Source organism: Leptosomus discolor, chromosome 13, assembly GCF_034619465.1.
Source record: "Leptosomus discolor isolate bLepDis1 chromosome 13, bLepDis1.hap2, whole genome shotgun sequence".
Lineage (NCBI taxonomy): Eukaryota > Metazoa > Chordata > Aves > Leptosomiformes > Leptosomidae > Leptosomus > Leptosomus discolor.
The window spans coordinates 11,535,960-11,553,663 of NC_141403.1; the positions used below are offsets into that span (position 1 = coordinate 11,535,960).

Consider the following 17,704-nt stretch of genomic DNA (forward strand, 5'->3'; position numbering starts at 1 on the left):
CATTTTAGTATTTATGCCATAGTGTTGTGTTTGAGAAAAGTGTGAACAGACAAGTCACCCGAGAATTAAGTTTTTGACAGCCTTTTTATTTCAATGTTGTAGCTCAGATTACAAATAATCTGAGTATCTATTGGAATGCACAGTACAGGCTCAGTCTTTTCTCCTGAAAATATGCCTTAAGATGTTCGGTTTTGTACTAGCTGGATCCAAGTTCGATATCTGAACTTTGTCTTTTGTTGGGAAATGCATGCCTGGGGAAGAGGAGCTGCCTAATGGATCATGGCTCTGATGTTCACGGGACATACTTTATTTCTAGCATTAATGATGTTTGCTGCCTTCACGTTTGAAGAATCTGTAAGCAATTACTCTGATTGGGTGGCTTTCATAGAAAATGTAGATCAATATGAAAAACAGCAACTTGAAGGTCGTAGTGCTGAGCAGAAGCTGAAAAAAGCAGTTCTTCATCCAAGCTTGTACTTCGACGCTGAAGATGTCCAGGCACTGAGGCAGAAGGCTCATACCAGCCATTCCCATCTGTTTAGAGCCATCAGAAGTGCGGTGATGGTTATGCTGTCCAACCCATTGTACTACCTACCTCCACCCAAGCATGTTGATTTTGCTGCAAAGTGGAATGAGATTTATGGTAACAATCTGCCACCTCTAGCATTTTATTGTTTGCTGTGCCCCGAGGATAAAGCTGCGTTCGAGTTTGCCCTAGAATATATGGATAGAATGGCAGGCTACAAAAACTGGTTGGTTGAGAATGCGCCTGGAGATGAAGTGCCACTCGGTCACTCTCTGACAGGGTTTGCCACTGCTTTTGACTTCTTGTTTAATTCACTGGAAAATGAGAGAAGGCAAAAGTACCTGGAGAAGATACAGTCTGTGAGCGAGGAAATGTATGAGTACTCAAAGGTTCGTTCCTGGGGAAAGCAGCTGCTCCATAATCACCAAGCTACCAACATGCTTGCTTTGCTTATTGGGGCTTTAGTTGCAGGGGTGGACAAAGGATCTCAGGCAAATATTTGGAAACACGCTGTTGTTGACGTGATGGAGAAAACAATGTTTCTGCTCAATCATATTGTAGACGGGTCTCTGGATGAGGGAGTAGCTTATGGGAGTTACACAGCCAAGTCAGTCACCCAGTATGTTTTCCTGGCCCAGCGCCACTTTGGTATTAACAACCTGGAGAACAACTGGCTCAAAATGCACTTCTGGTTTTACTATGCCACCCTGTTACCAGGCTTTCAGAGGACTGTGGGCGTCGCAGATTCTAATTACAACTGGTTTTATGGTCCTGAAAGCCAACTGGTTTTCTTGGATAAGTTTATCATGAAGAATGGAGCTGGCAACTGGCTGGCACAGCAGATTAGAAAACACAGACCCAAGGATGGGCCAATGGTGCCGTCCACTGCGCAGAGGTGGAGCACGCTACACACTGAATTTATATGGTATGCTGCTGAAATTACTCCTCAGCCGCCTCCTGACTACGGTACCGCTAGAATGCACGTCTTTCCTAACTGGGGAGTTGTGACTTATGGGGCTGGATTGCCAAACAGCCAGACAAACACCTTTGTGTCCTTTAAGTCTGGAAAACTCGGAGGACGTGCTGTTTATGATATTGTTCACTTTCAGCCGTACGCCTGGATCGATGGGTGGAGAAGTTTCAATCCGGGACATGAACATCCTGATCAGAACTCTTTCACTTTTGCTCCCAATGGACAGGTGTTTGTATCTGAGGCTCTTTATGGACCTAAACTCAGCCACCTGAACAATGTCTTGGTCTTTGCTCCATCTCCTACGAGCCAGTGCAACCAGCCTTGGGAGGGACAGCTTGGTGAGTGTGCCCAGTGGCTGAAGTGGATTGGTGATGAGGTTGGAGACTCAACGGGAGAAATTATTACAGCCTCCCAGGCTGGAGAGATGATGTTTGTGAGTGGTGAGGCGGTATCTGCTTACACATCAGCAATGAAATTGAAAAGCGTGTATCGTGTTTTGCTGCTCTTAAATTCTCAGACGTTGTTAGTAGTAGACCATATCGAGAAGGAGGAAGACTCTCCTGTTAATTCTGTCAGTGCCTTTTTTCATAATCTTGACATTGATTTTAAATACATACCCTATAAATTTAAGAACAAATACAATGGAGCTATGATGGATGTGTGGGATGCCCACTACAAGATGTTTTGGTTTGATCATCGTGGGAGTAGTCCTGTTGCTAGGATACAGGAGGCAGAACAAGCTGCTGAATTCAAAAAGCGGTGGACTCAGTTTGTAAACGTTACCTTTCCAGTGAAAAACACCCTTACAAGGATTGCTTACCTTTTCTATGGCCCATATGTCAATGTTTCTAACTGTAGACTCATAGATAATGCAAAATCTGGATTTCAGGTTTCGCTTAGTGTCAACAACACTGAAAATACCATCTCTGTTGTGACTGAATATCAGAATTTAAAGACAAGGTTTGATTACTTGGGATTTGGTGGTTTTGCTAAAGTAGTTCATGAAAACAAAGTGACCAAGTTTGGTCTTGGTACTGAATCTGTGAAAAAACAGGTAAAAAATAATAGGGCAGTTTTCCCATTTGGATTCAAAGTGAATGTAATAGCAGGGTTAATTTTGGGGGTTAGTTTGGTCCTACTGGCTTTTCAGTGGCAGTTTTACATATCCTTCGGTAAAATGTTGCGTTGGATCCTGATACTGGTTGTCACACTGTGGCTTATTGAATTCGTGGATGTGTGGAGTGTGTGTACTCAGCCCATCTGTGCAAAATGGAGCAGTGACATGACAAGGCTTGAACATGATAAAGGCAATAAAGCCAAACAATTAGAAGGAAACCCCATTGTTTTGCCAGATGTTATCATTACTTCACTTCCTGCTTCTGGTGCAGAAATTTTAAAACAGTTGTTTTTCAATAGCAGTGACTTCTTATACATCAGGATACCTACACCCTATCTGGAAATTCCTGAGACTGAATTTGAAATCGATTCCTTTGTAGATCCATGTGAATGGAAGGTTTCTGATGTCCAGAATGGTCATTTTCGTCTTATCCAAGGGTGGCTCCAGTCTCTAGTTCGAGACACAAAGTTACATTTACAAAACATTCATTTATATGAAGCCAGCAGAAGTAAAATTGCTCAGCATTCTGCCATAAGCAAAGACAAAAAGAAAAGATCCAAAAAGAGAGAATCTCTGTCAGAGCAGAGAAGCAGGGCAAGAGGGAGTCAAGATAAAGATGCTGAATATATTAGGGAACTGAGAAGACGTCTGATCTATTATCCTAATGCACGACCTGTGCTTAGTTTAAGTAGTGGGAGCTGGACATTAAAGCTTCCCTTCTTTCAGGAAATCCTGGGACCATCAATGAGGGCATTGTATGTAGTAAGGGACCCACGGGCATGGATCTATTCAATGTTGTACAAAAATAAGCCAAGCCTTTACTCCTTGAAAAATGTTCCACAACACTTGGCTGCACTGTTTAAAGGGGAGAATGGTAAAGGCAAATGTAATTTAAATGAAGGCTATGCTTCTGAATATGAATCACTGAGAAAAGAACTTTCAAATTCTAATTCAAACGCTGTTTCTGTGTTGTCCTATTTATGGCTAGCAAACACAGCAGCAGCACTGAGAATAAATGGGGACTTGCTGCCGACAAATTATCAGCTGGTCAAGTTTGAAGATATTGTCAGCTTTCCTCAGAAGACAGCTGAAACAATTTTTGCCTTTCTTGGTATTCCTCTTCCTCCTGCTAGCTTAAACCAAATATTATTTGCCACCTCCACCAGTCTTTTCTATCTTCCTTATGAAGGGGAAATTTCACCAAGTAGCATTCATGCCTGGAAAGAAAACATGCCCAATGAAGAGATTAGACAGATTGAAGATATCTGTTGTTCTCTAATGGACCACTTAGGATACCCAAAGTTTATAGAATAAATGCTGCCGGTCAGCAGAAATTTGCACTAATGATCTCTGACTCACAATTTGTGGATAAATATTAGAGAAGTTTGTTTATTCTTGTAAAATGTGTACAGTCTGCTACTTTCAGAGAGATTATTTTAAGAAAAAGATATTTGTTCCTGCAATTGTGGGGGTTTTTTTTGGTTTGGTTTGGTTTTAAAAAAAAACCAACGTTGTAACTACTTTTGCTGCCTTTCAAAAAAAGCTGTGTGAACCTTTGTAGAACTGCCAGCTGGGGACTCTCTAGCTCAGGGGATTAGTAATAGAATATGGAGCATTTCACCTCCAGCTCACCAGTTTGACTCCAGCCCAAGCGGTTAGTTCCTGAAAGTACTTACCACCTGATGATTGTATGACTGATTATATGAAATTAAACTGGTTAAACTGGCCTGGTTCCAAGTGGTGATAATTATTCCCCTTGGACAGGTTTTACTGATGCACTCTGTGTCTCACTGGTCATTATAGTGGTGCAAAATAAACATAAGCTGAGATTTAAGGCTGTTCAGCGTCCCTTCAGCGGGAGGAAACAGAACATTTGAGTGAATCTAGTTCCTTCTTTACAGTCTCAGCAGGCAGGCCCAGGACTGGAATGGACATGGGTATTGAATATCGTTATAGGGTATGGTTCCTGCAGCCCAGAGAAGTGGCACTTACTGGGTTTTGGGCTTTGACGAAAGGGAAGACTTCATTCTCCATGCCTGACAATGTAGTTGGTACCCTTTGTGAGCCTGAAGTGAACTATCCAGAGAAAAAGTAATGGGACAAAATCTGAGAAACCAACAAGATCTCCCAAATGAGCAGTTAAATTCGGAAAAGATTTTGTGTAGTGTTGACCTGCATCAACATAACTTAATTTTGAAGGTTGTTAGCATCTTGGCTGCTTGCACTGCTTTATCCTGTACCTCTTGTCGAAGAAGTTCTGCAACGATTTTCTCTTTTTGAGTGAGACTCTTTCACCTTTCTTTGTTGTAACACATTTCTCTGATGATTCGTGTGCATAATTTCACTGAGACCAGTGCAAATATTTGATGTCATTGTCAATGGCTTATTGTTGATGTCTGCTTAAAATGGCAGCCTGAGATTTAGAAGATCTTAAATAAATCTCCAGGTCTGTGTTGCTGAGGGATGTTTTGCTTTTCTGTATAATGAATTTCTGAAGGACAACCATTGTTAACCTCAGGTCTTCTTTCAGAGAGGGGAGAAATCTACAAATCACCCGTCCCTCAGCCACCTCGCATTTGAGTGATGTTTCCCTGTAGTAAACTGCGGGGACAATGGTTCAATCCTCTTGACAGTAAACTATTTCCAAAGTTGTCCGATTTTTACCATGATTGGTGTTTCTTTAACATGGTGCTGTAATATGATATTGTTTTGGAAACAGGTAGGCTTGATAGTATAGATGTGTCTTTGTCACAGCTTACTTTCTTCTGGAGTCACACTCTTGGTTTGCGCATGCCCATTAAGAAAAAATTTTCCCATTTCCTAATGTGACTTGCTCAGCATTCTTTGAAAATGCATGCATATTGTAAATGTCTGCAGATGTGTAAATCAGATCACAGAGAGACATCTGTTCCTTTACCATCTGTTTTTTATTACAAATGGAATTGTCATGAAATACGCTTCAGTTGGTTTGTGGGAGCTGGGATCAGAGTTTTGGCTTATTATATTGAAATATGCATGTAATTACTGTTTATTTGGGTGGTAAGCATTAGACAATGTCAAAAGTGCAGTGAGTTTCTTCATACGGATTACAGGTACCCTTGCTGATTTTTAACATAAGGGAGTTCTTGCCTTTCCTTCCAATTTTACTGTTATGTCCCTGTCTTACCCCACTGTCTTGGCCCTCCCGTAGGTACATTGCACATCCTTTGGAGCATGCTATGATATCTCGTTATGACCTAGATAAAAATAGTTCTTTCTTGGCCAGTAATCGTTCTGTTAAAGTAGACCTCTAGCACGATAAAGCTATTGATATTTTGCAGTCTCACTAACCATAACTTATCTGTCATTCACTATCGGTAGTTGTTTTGTCCCCCTTCAGTCCTGGTTTCACCCCTGGCTAGCTGGAATGCCATGTTAAAGGAAATGTTAAGCAAGTCGATATGCACTGACACGTTGGTGAAACTTTAGTTTCCAAGTATCATTCTCACAAATTGGCTTCTCTCTGAAGCCATTTTTGATTGTATGTCAAAAAAAAAAAGTATTGATGTCTGTACAGTCTGTACTTGACAGAATAAGTTTCAGCATTTGCCTTCTATTTCCAGGATTTACACTCTAGAATCAGAACAAATAAAAAGGCTTTTCTCTGTCAGATGTTTTAAGGTAGCTAAAGGTAAGAATTAAGACTGATGGTGTATTTGTAGAAGTAGAAAGAGACCTTTAAATCCCTGCCTGAAAGTGCCATATGGAATGCCACAATAGCCTATAAACCAACTTTTTGGGATTTTTTGAGGGGTTCAGGTGGACACAATCATCTGTTGGGAGAATCATCTGTGCTGCTTTTGGAATATAGGTTATTCCAGGCACTTATATTCCTAACAGTGTCGTTGCTGTCATTAATTATATGCCAGATTTAGGAAAGGTGTTTCTGTATTGTACTTTCCTGGTTCAAAGAATGCATAATGTATTATTAAGATTTCGTTGCATCATGTGGTCCTTATACAGAGGTAAAAAGGCAGAAGAGAACTCTGTTCTTTATTTTTAGATCTCGTTGTGAGGGCAAATGCATTATAAACATTATGCTAAAAATAAGTAAAAGTAAAAGCAGTGTCTTTGAAAACAACAGAGTAGGAATGCCTCAGGTAGGGCAAGTCTCCAATTTTCAATCAGATAATTGTTTCATTGGGTTTTAGATGGTAAGTTGCATGACCACTTCACCAAAGTTAGTACCAGACAGGAGGTACCCCAGCTGTGGAGCTGAATGACTTGGTGTGGAGATGGTAGCTTTCTACCTTGTGAACAGCAACCCAAGACACAGCAGAAAGCTGGATAAACATGCCTATGGTTGACAATAATGCTCACTAAAAGATGCAGATCTGGGACTTTAGAATAAATTTCAGTGGCAGCATCCATAAGATGACAGCTGTGATATGGAGAAGCAGGAATACTGTAGAGACCTGGCGATTAAAAAAAAAATAAAAAATAAACTTGCTTTTCTCTTTTAAAGGATAAATTCCAGTTTTATGTCTGTGCTGATCTTAAGTCAAACTGGTCATTAAATCTTCTTTTTTTTTTCCTTATGCAAGTATTCCCATTGACTAGTGTGGCTCCATGTATGAAGAAGATGAGTGCAATTTTATAATATGAAATTATTTTGTCGGTGTGCAGAGTTATCCTCAAAATTTTCTTCTGTCACTAGCATCCAGAGGAAGAATGGTCACTACATAGACACAGCCATTAATCTCCTCTTTCTCCATAGATAGTGTTTAAGACTGTCAGTAAAATTTGGGAATCGTTAGACTTTTTTGAAAAGCATGTCTGGGTAGGTACACTACATTGGAAAGTGTTCTGGCACTTTCAATTACACTTTCATAAAGATGTTAATGAAAACTTGTCTCCGTACTTTACCTTAACTTTGCTTCCTTTTCCTCCCTGTGTTAAATGTTGATAATTATTTGTACTATACTGTAGTTTGAGCTGTCCAATTATGAGAAAGCTAAGATTTTAATGTATTTTAAAAAGGCAGGCTTTATTTAAATGCGTTTATCTCTGAATCGTATTTGGAAGCCTAAGAAAAATAAACACTGAGGAAATCATTTCTGTTATTTACTTACTTTGTAACTAAGTGACATTGGCCCTGGGGAGATGCACATGGGTCTTGGCATTCAGAGTTCTATCAAATTGTATGAATCTGTAGTCTCTGAGCATACCAAAATGCTTCTGTTGCTCCCAATAGGCTTTTTCCAAGAGCGATGTCTATGGAGATGAGCCTCAGTATCACGGTCAGATTGCTTCCTTTCACGCCCTTAGCACACAGTTGGCGTGCAGTCCTCTCAGATTTATGTTTGAACAGTTAATTTGCCAGATCCAGTGTGGAATTTCTCTACCACGTCCTTAATTATATGTAAAATATATGGCACAGCTCATTTGACAGTGTAATACTGTTCTGATAGTGTTAGAATGCAAATCAAACAAAAAATGTGCTTCAGATTTTATAAAGTTATTGGTAACTGATTTATAAAGCTGCAGTCATGGATCAGATTTTTTTTTAACCATAAAAACAGTTTCACTTGCTGTTGAAACTTAATAATGTGACTGCTAGGGGAGTTCTGACTCCTGATAGTCAATTGGTGTCAGTCTTAGAGACACTATATTTTTGGTGAACATGAACATACATAGTCTGCAATATAATACTGTATTTGCTGAAAACATCTGAAGTGCACAGTTCAAGATTAAGGATAAAAATATGTTACCTCAATATTTGTGAGTTACAAGAATTAGCCCCTTTGCGAGTGGCCCATATGTTGGTCTCCATATGTTGGAATATTTTATCGTTAGAAACTGTGCTATTTATTTGGGTGACTTAGAAGTAATATATCAAAACTATTTCTTTTTAATTAAACATAAAATTATTTTCTTAAGAGGGTAAGGACTGGATCTTAACACTTCTATGATCTGGGCATCATAAGCCTTCCTTCCTTTCTCTGCACTCCCTTTTAGCTTTGGTTCAGACTAAAACTTCTGTTTAAATCTCATCAGGAATGGGCTGTTTTCTGAGTGAGGAGTCTGTCTGGGGACTCTTAAGAGTCTCAAATTCCATTTCATTGCATTTCAGTGTGGAATATCATGGACTACGAGTCATGGATCAAATCCTTAAATTGTGAGCTGTTCGGAATTGGGCCATAAGTGGAATGAGGCCTTGCTGACCTCAAGGGATGTTGTGCCATTGCCTTCAACAGGGCCAAAATACTTTCATCTACTGTCATCAAACTATTATTATCTACTTAGCCTGAATATTCCAAAACAGCAGAAATTACACAAAGTAAATACCTCGAATGATCATGAAAGATGACTGTTCTTGTTATTTGATGAAAAAAGGAAATGCATTTTAATAACATAAAAAATACAAATTACTCTGTGACCTAATCAAAGCTACCTGTAGGCTGTCTGATAAATTTATAAACATAAAAGGAGGTACAGAAACAAACAGATATGCAAAATAATGTACAAAACACAGTTTCAAATGTTAGGACTTTGATTTTCTTTAGTGAGGAGAAATTTGCTGATATGTGATCTATGCTATTCTCGTAAAGGATGTGAACAGGTAATTTTGTGCTGTCTCAGAAAATACTTAATAACGGGCAAGTGCTGTTTCACATTACCGAAATGGTACTGTTTTAAATTAACTGTGCATCTTTTGAGCTGACAACATGCTGAGAGTTATAGGTGATATAGGAGAACAAAGACAGTCTGATTTCATTCACACCTGTCTAACAGATTAATTTCTGAAAGATTCTTCGTTTGTGCTGCTGTAAACTCAACATTTAGTTTACTGGCTTTACTGACAAAGATATTGTGGTATTTAAGAACACAACCTGATTTCATCTATCTCACATTAGGTAATTTAACTTTCACACTTAAATAAGAAGCATTGTCACTCTAGAATTGATGGAAAATAAGGTAAATCAGACCTTGCTTACTTGTAAATCCTCAGAAGCCAAGGGTGAGTAAACTCTTACTTTAAATGCCCAGTGACAGGCCTTAAAGGAAGTGGGGTGAATTTGACTTTAAATGTGTATGGTCTTACATCTAAGTAGATTTCTGTGTTTGAGCAGTTCTAGTGTATACACTGTCCAAACAAAATTTTATGAAACACCCTTCATAAAATAAAACTATTGTTAGTAAAATAGTACTTTTCTGTTATCCTTTTTTTTTCTCCTTAAATTATTTCACCACTTACAGTATCACAAAACTTTGTGATGTGGTCCAGCATATGAATTTTAAATTATTTAAATATTGCTGGTTTTGTTTGGTTTGAATATGGGAGCCACTATTGTCTTTCAGAAAGTATTGATGGCAAGACCTGATGCTGTCTGCCCTTGGATGCATAACAAGTATGTTTGATGTTAAGTAAAAGACCACAAAATACCTCTATTCCTAGAATAAAAAGGGTGGTCTCCCGCTCAGTTCTCAGGAGCTGGACAACTGGTGCAATCCATAATTCTGAAGTCTTTTAGACTATAAACACTGTAGCTACATGCAAACTGTATATTTAGAATAGTGCCTCTTCTTTTTCCTGAACTATACCTGGGAGTTTTTCCGGAGCCTGATATTTGGCCCAGAGACCATGCTAACAATTTAACAGTGTAGGTAAGCAAGTTCCAACAGCCATGAATGTTCTCTTGCGTGTTCAATTCAAAAAAAAAAAAAGAAAAAAAAAGAAAAAAAAAAAAAGGCATGTAATGAAGTTACCCAGAACAACTGCAGCCCTCTGGATCTCTCTTACTGCATGTGGGCTGGTGCAGGCAGTATCTGTCGGCTCCAGAGGCACAGGTAGTTCAGCATCCTCACTCCTGCAAAGGTCTATAACCCACTCCTGGTGCATCTGAGCTGCAACTACTTTCCTGCAGCAGAGTGTTGCAGGTTTAACTAACTGATTTTTTTGTTCATTTAATTTAGCAGAAGGTGCTTGGGGTAGACCTTAAACATAGGAGCAACAAGACCTGATTCTCTCTCCCCTGTGAACTTCGGCATGTTGAAAAGCAAAGGTTTGTGTGTTTTTAAGTCTTGGTGATGTTACATTTAGCTGCAAAATAGGTTTAATGGGTTTTTTTTTCGGAGGGTGTTAGCCCTGTGCCTTCTCTGTTAGTGGCTGCTGAATCATTTTGCAGCTGGTAGGCGGTATGTGCCTATGCTTTGTAGCTCATCCGAGGTCTTGGCACCGTACTCTCACGATTAATTTTTTTTTTTTTTTTTTTAACCTTCTGAAGTGTGAACCCAACTTTGGCTTTTGGGAGAGTTACATGGAAAATACCTGTTATGATAGGAGCAACAAGGTGTGGTGTAAACAAATGTTGCTGTCTATTGCAAAGTTTTTGACAATATTTGTCTCCAGCTATTTTCTGAAAGGTTGTTCGAAGTGAATAAATCCAGTGTACAAAGCTCAGAGGAAACTAACACCCAGAACATGATAAAAGGCAGGCTGTCAGAGATAATAAATGCACACTTGTTTTTTGTGAAAGCCATTAATATGTTGGCTCTTAATTGCTTTTCTGAGAGAGGAGTTGCTTACATTTTCTTTGGTTTTTTTTTTTAAACCTTTTTGTGTTTCCATCCTACAACTTGCCTAGAAAAAGATTTTATCCTATGTGTTCTGAATCTTAGTTTGAAATGTTAATTTTATTACGTTTTCTTGAACCTTCTGTTGTGTTTCAGGATGTTCCAGTCTCTTCTTTTCATAAGTTACATTCTACAGAAGCCACTTGCTTTCAAGAAACATAATCTCAGACTGGCAAGGACAATGATAGGTACACAGAGATGAACTGAGAAAGAGGAGAAACAAAATGTTATGCTGCTGAAGAGAGTAGGCTTGAAAGCATTTGTTGGAATATTTAGGTCTTAATGAGCTGCTGTATCATGCACTATGAATGCCTGAATAATAGACTTTATTATTCACTTTAACTGATCAGCTGAACATTGTCTGTTTCAAATTACCATAAGATTACTGATGGAAAGGTAAGTTAAAAGGGTCTTTAGTTTGGATGTGTTCTGATTTATTTTTTTGTTTGTTTGTTCCAAAGCAGAGCTATTCTTTTGTACTCCCAAGCTGTGTAATTTGTAACTAGATAGCTATTACTCAGTGTAGCTCTATAACAACATTGTTGGCACCAAAGGATGCTTTTCAATGAGAGAGGGTGCAGCTTTACGTGCTGGGTATAGATTCGATATTGGTGGTTTCTCACCTACCAGCGTCCTTTGTTGACGCATTTGAGAGAAAAGCTGACTTCTGTAATAAAGAATTGTGTCATGTTAAAGAATGGCCTGCACTGTTGCTGAACAAAATAGAGGTGATGTGAAAACATGCATATTATAGACAGAATACTATCAGTCAGTCATGATTAAGCCAGTCTCATAACCAGATCTTTAAAAGTAGGGTTGTAGCTCTCATCCATTCCTCAGCCTAATTACTAACCTTCAAGACCCTCTTTAATTGCAGGCTAGGCTAAGATGAATTTCCTTTCATTTGCTGAAAGGAAAGAGCAAGCCTACATGAAGATACCCTGGCTTTGTGGATACACTAGGATTTTTTTAAGCTGCTGCCACTTGAATGTATGTCTCTACCTCTAAATTGCTCCAGGGTGCATTTGCAAATCTTACATAATGAATGATCCTGTTGACTTCAGTGTATGGGGATGTACCTATTTGTATTCCACCTTTCTCTGATAATAGCCGTGCTTTAGTACCTTTAACACATGAAGTGAATAGAATGATTAGTAAAGAGCCAGGCTAGACAATAAACAGAGCTCTGGTATTCATTGTTCACAGATTGTTGAAAGTGTTTGCTAGCAATCGGCTTCATCTGCATTTAACTCAGTTGGCTGTGCATAGCAACAGACTCATAGCATCCTTTGCAGAATCTCCCTTGAGAAGTTTATAACTTAAAGGTACAGTTTTAAACAGCTAATATATATTTCATTGCTTTAGTGCCTCTTAAATTAGTCTAGGTGCAATTTTCTCTTTGATTTAAAGGTACAAGGAAAACGAAAGGAAAAAAGCTATTCAATTCCCTTTAAAGTGAAATACAAATAAATAAATAATTTATAAAATAAAGATGTTCAGATGCTATTAAAGTTTTGGAAGAAAATACCTGTAGGGCCAATTTAGCAGGACTTCCACTAAGTATGTTATTAAATAATTACTACTCTTGCTGTATAACATGTCCTGCAAAACAGGTACAAATATGACCAGTTTGCTTTTGTTGGACTTCTGAAAAAGAATCAGCTAGATACACAAACAAGTTTTAACTGAAAGCAAATGTAATAAGCTCATGAAAAGGTAGTCTTGCCCATATTATATACCTTGCAGTTACTCTTGTACTTACTGGCCTTTATTTTGTGTTTTCAGTGAAGATTTAGTAAATCAGTTTTGGTTTTGTTTTTTGTTACTATTACAGGTGTATTATTGTGGTGTGAGAGCACTGGGAGAAATGGTCCATAACTTTAAAGATCTCATAGTCTAAATAGTAAATAATTATTAGCATCTATATTTTAGAGACTGTAACTTAGTCCAGTAACTTACATAAGGCTTATACACAATTCCGTGTAAAGGAAGTTGAATTTAAATAGCTCAGATCTCAGTCTGCTTCTATGAATCACGTGCAACTTATCCTTAAACATAGTCGTTTGCACTATAGAATCATTTAGGTTGGAAAAGGCCTTTAAGATCATCAGGTCCAACTGCTAACCTAACACTGTCTTTTAAACCCCTCCAGGGATGGTGACTCCACCACTGCCCTGAGCAGCCTGTTCCAATGTTTGACCACTCTTTCAGTAAAGAAATTTTTCCTGATGTCCAATTTAAACCTCCCCTGGCGCAACTTGAGGCCATTTCCCTTTGTCCTATCGCTTGTTACTTGGGAGAAGAGACCGACCCCCACCTCACTACAGCCTCCTCTCAGGCACTTGCAGAGAGCGATAAGGTCTCCCCTCAGCCTCCTCTTCTCCAGGCTGAACAACCCCAGTTCCCTCAGCTGCTCCCCATCAGACCTGTTCTCCAGGCCTTTCACCAGCTTCATTGCCCTTCTCTGGACACGCTTCAGCACCTCAGTGTCTGTCTTTTCCTGAGGGGCTTCTCGGCCTTTTGGCTATGATCAAGTGCAGTGCAGTGTGGTACACATGCTGTGCATGCATATCATCAAATTCATAAAGTCCTGCTAACTTTGGGAGGGAGTCAAAATGCTGAGAAGCAAGCAGTGTCTGCAGTGTGCAACTAAGTCTTACACAGAGAATGCATGCAGTGAAGTGTGAGAGATTTTAAGATGATGAAGACTCTCAGCAAATACACTGAATTTTCTCTGAACTTAGAACTTAAAATAGACTCTGATATGTGAAACTTGCTGGGAAATGTTTAGGTTGTGACTTATGTTTTCCTAACAAATGAAGTTTTTTGCTAGTGGGGCTTTTTAGCTGCATGTATTCTGAGACTGACCATCCTTTGTTCCTCTTGTTTTTGTATGCTCTGTGCTTTCTGTATAAGACTTTTATTTATCTATTTTAGAAAGTTATATTTGTTTACCAAGAGTGAATTTGATGAACTGTTTCATTACTTTTTCCTTCTGTTGCTTTAAAAATAGAAACCATACTTTCAGGCATTTTGTGAAGGAATCTATCAGAATTTCTAAAACTCATAAATTAGAGAAAGTAGTCAGCATATAACTGTGGTTGCAAACTACAACAAACACTTCAAAATGTCTTTCTTATACCAACAAAAAGAAGTATAAGAATTTAACCTTGTTTTCCTATACAGCAAATTTATTGATATAATTGTATAATTTATGTTGAAATTACACCCATTTTTTATTTAAAATAAAAACCCGTTACCTTCATCAAAACAAATACATATAGTTTGCAATTATAATTATTACAAATAGCTCCTAACTGGAATTCCATTTCTGACCAAATCTTCTGAAATATCTTTGGCACCCTTTGTGATTTCAACTGTGACAAGAGTGTCCAACAACTTAATAGGTTTCTTGCTCTAAGGCAAAATCTGTTCATAGCACTGAAAACACTGCCAAACACATTAAGAAAAAATAATTTAATGGCACTTTATTGTATTTTATTCTTGCATATCTTATTTATCAGTGAAGGATGAATATTGTGCTTTCATTTTGATAGAAAAATGCATTCATCTAAGTAAATTCACCTGTAAATTAGCTTATCTATACCTCTCCAAATATTTGCAGACAGACGGATTTCTAATAGGGCTACTCCTTTCTTCTTTCAGTAAAGTTTAAATGTGGTTAATTGGCCAGAGAGTACTGAATTTAATTCAACAGTAGATAATCTATTTTAAATGTCTTTAGCATATGACCTGTACTGGTTACATCTCTTTTGACTTTGAGTTACAGGTGTACTTCTCCAAGAAGAAATCCTTCATGATAGCTCAAATCCATCTCGTTGTAATCCTGTTAAATAGAAATATTTCCTGGGTAATGCACATTCTGTAGATCCTGCAGAAAGTGTTAATGTATTTTACATTAGCACACCATATTAAACATCACTTCTGGACTCGAGTACTCCTTATGTTTTGCAAAGAATACAACAACAGGGCACCATTCAGTTCTTACTGCAAAATGATTGTAGGAAGTGGCCCAAGATCTTTACCCAGGAGATTTGTATATCAAAAATAGATGCTTTTCGTATCAAAATGAGCACTCTGACTCTCAGACCATGACTATCAAGGCACAACATAACTTCCCATCCTGCTCATGAAGTGACAGGATGTTCTTTGATGTCCTGACACCAACACAAAAGCTGTCTCAAGAAGAAATAGTAGTTTTAATCAGTACATAGTGATAGAGAGCAGACGTTCCTAATAACTACTTTTCTTGCCTGAATGTATATAGAATCACATTTTACTGGGGTATATATTTCTAACTGAGGTCAGTATCTGCTGGCACTAGGAAAACATGATGATATGCTGGCTCATATTATGCATTGACAGAAGAGGTAGTCAACACAGGGTAGACTATAGCCTAGAGTTTTTCACTAGTTGCATTTTACTATTGCCAAGAAATACACTGTAAATAGATTTTATTGTGCTCACAGGGCGTACTGCAAGCTGTCGAAAGAGTGATATCTTTCTTCATTGGAAGACTTAGCAGAGTTTTTTCATGCTATATCTTTCCCTACTGCCAGCACAGCAGAGCAAAAGGGACGTAGCTGGAGGAGAAGATATGTGTCAGAATGTCCATGCAGTGTGATGACCTTCAGGACTGTCACCTTTGCTGTGCAGCCACAAATATAAACTGGAGCAAGCCTATTGCTTCATCCTAGGGCATGGGTAAAATATTGGAAATCTCTTACTTGTGAGCACCCTACAGTCTCAGAAATGAGAAGGCATTTAAAAAATAACCCTTAAAATTACTTTTAATCTCATGACAAATGAAGTGATCACACAACTTCCATGACCTTGAGTGATACTCTTAAAAGACTGAAAACGCCCAGGTGTGGGATACAGTCATTGTCGCGGTTTAAGCCCACACAGCTGGCAACTAACCACCATGCAGCCACTCGCTCACTCCAACCCCAGTCCCTGGTACGATGGGGAGGAGAAAATAAAACAAAAGTCTCGAGGGTCAAGACAAGGACAGGGAGGGCTCAGTCACCAGTTATGGTCACGGGCAAAAAACAGACTCAGCTTGGGGAAACGACATATATCAGTTGACCAATCAAATCAGAGTAGGATAATGAGAAATACAACCAGATCTTAAAAAACACCTGTCACCCACTCCTCCCTTCTTCCTGGGCTTAACTTTACTCCTGATTTCTTTACCTCCTCCTGCCCAGCACTGCAGGGGGATGGGAAATGGGAGTTGAGGTCAGTTCATAACATGTTGTCTCTGCCGCTCCTTCCTCCTCAGGGAGAGGGGTCTTCACACTTTTCCTCTGCTCTAGCGCGAGGTCCCTCTCCCGGCAGACATTCCTCCGCCAACTGCCCCAACGTGAGATCCTCCCGCGGGGCCGCAGCTCCCCAGAGCTGCCCCAGCGCGGGTCCCTCCCGGGGCTGCCGCCCTCCCACCGACGGGCGGCTCCAGTGCAGGCTGCCTCGGAGCCACGGCTACTCCGGGCCCGGTCCCTGCTCCGCCGGCCTGGGGGCCTCCACAGGCTGCAGGTGGGCATCGGCTCCACCATTAATCTCCGTGGGCTGCAGAGAGTCAGCCTGCCATCTCACCACGGGCCTCAGGGGAACCTCTGCTCCAGCACACCTCCCTCTCTCCTTCCTCACTGACCTGGATGTCTGCAGGGTTGTTTCTCTCATACCCAACTCCTATCCTCTGCTCCAAAAGTTGCCCAGCATGTTTTTCACCTCCTAAATATGTTCTTGCAGAGGTGCTGATTGGCTCAGCCTTGGCCAGAGGCAGGTCCGACTTGGAGCCAGAGGAGCTTCTAGAAGTTTCGTACAGCAGCCCCCAGATGGACAGATGATGATAGTGCAGTGGACGAGGTTTATCTTGATTTCAGTAAAGCATTTGACACCGTCTCCCACAGCATCCTCGCAGCTAAACTGAGGAAGTGTGGTCTAGATGATTGAGTAGTGAGATGGATTGTGAATTGGTTGAAGGAAAGAAGTCAGAGAGTTATGGTCAATGGGACAGAGTCTAGTTGGAGGCCCGTATCTCGTAGAGTCCCTTAGGGGTCGATACTGGGACCAATACTATTCCACATATTCATCAATGATCTGGATGAGGGAAGAGAGTGCACTGTCAGCAAGTTTGCTGATGACACAAAATTGGGAGGAGTGGCTGACACCCCAGAAGGCTGTGCTGCCACTCAGCAAGACCTGGACAGGTTGGAGAGCTGGGTGGGGAGAAATTTAATGAAATATAGCAAGGGCAAGTGTCGAGTCTTGCATCTGGGAAAGAACAACCCCATGGACCAGTCTAGGCTGGGGACTGAGCTGTTAGAGAGTAGCGCAGGGGAAAGGGACTTGAGGGTCCTGGTGGGCAGCAGGATGTCCATGAGCCAGCAATGTGCCCTCGTGGCCAAGAAGGCCAATGGCATCCTGGGGTGTATTAGAAGGGCTGTGG

General features: G+C 39.9%; 1 protein-coding gene across 1 annotated transcript; it reads left to right on the forward strand.

Moving 5' to 3' along the window:
* Positions 1-279: 279 nt before the first annotated feature.
* Positions 280-3,930, forward strand: DSEL (dermatan sulfate epimerase like). The gene has a single exon (XM_009946002.2). The coding sequence runs from the start codon at positions 280-282 to the stop codon at positions 3,928-3,930; it is 3,651 nt and encodes a 1,216-aa protein (XP_009944304.2).
* Positions 3,931-17,704: the final 13,774 nt, after the last annotated feature.

Excerpts from the sequence above, each read along its gene's own strand:
- DSEL (XM_009946002.2), top strand. The coding sequence starts at position 280 with ATGGCTCTGATGTTCACGGGACATACTTTATTTCTAGCATTAATGATG.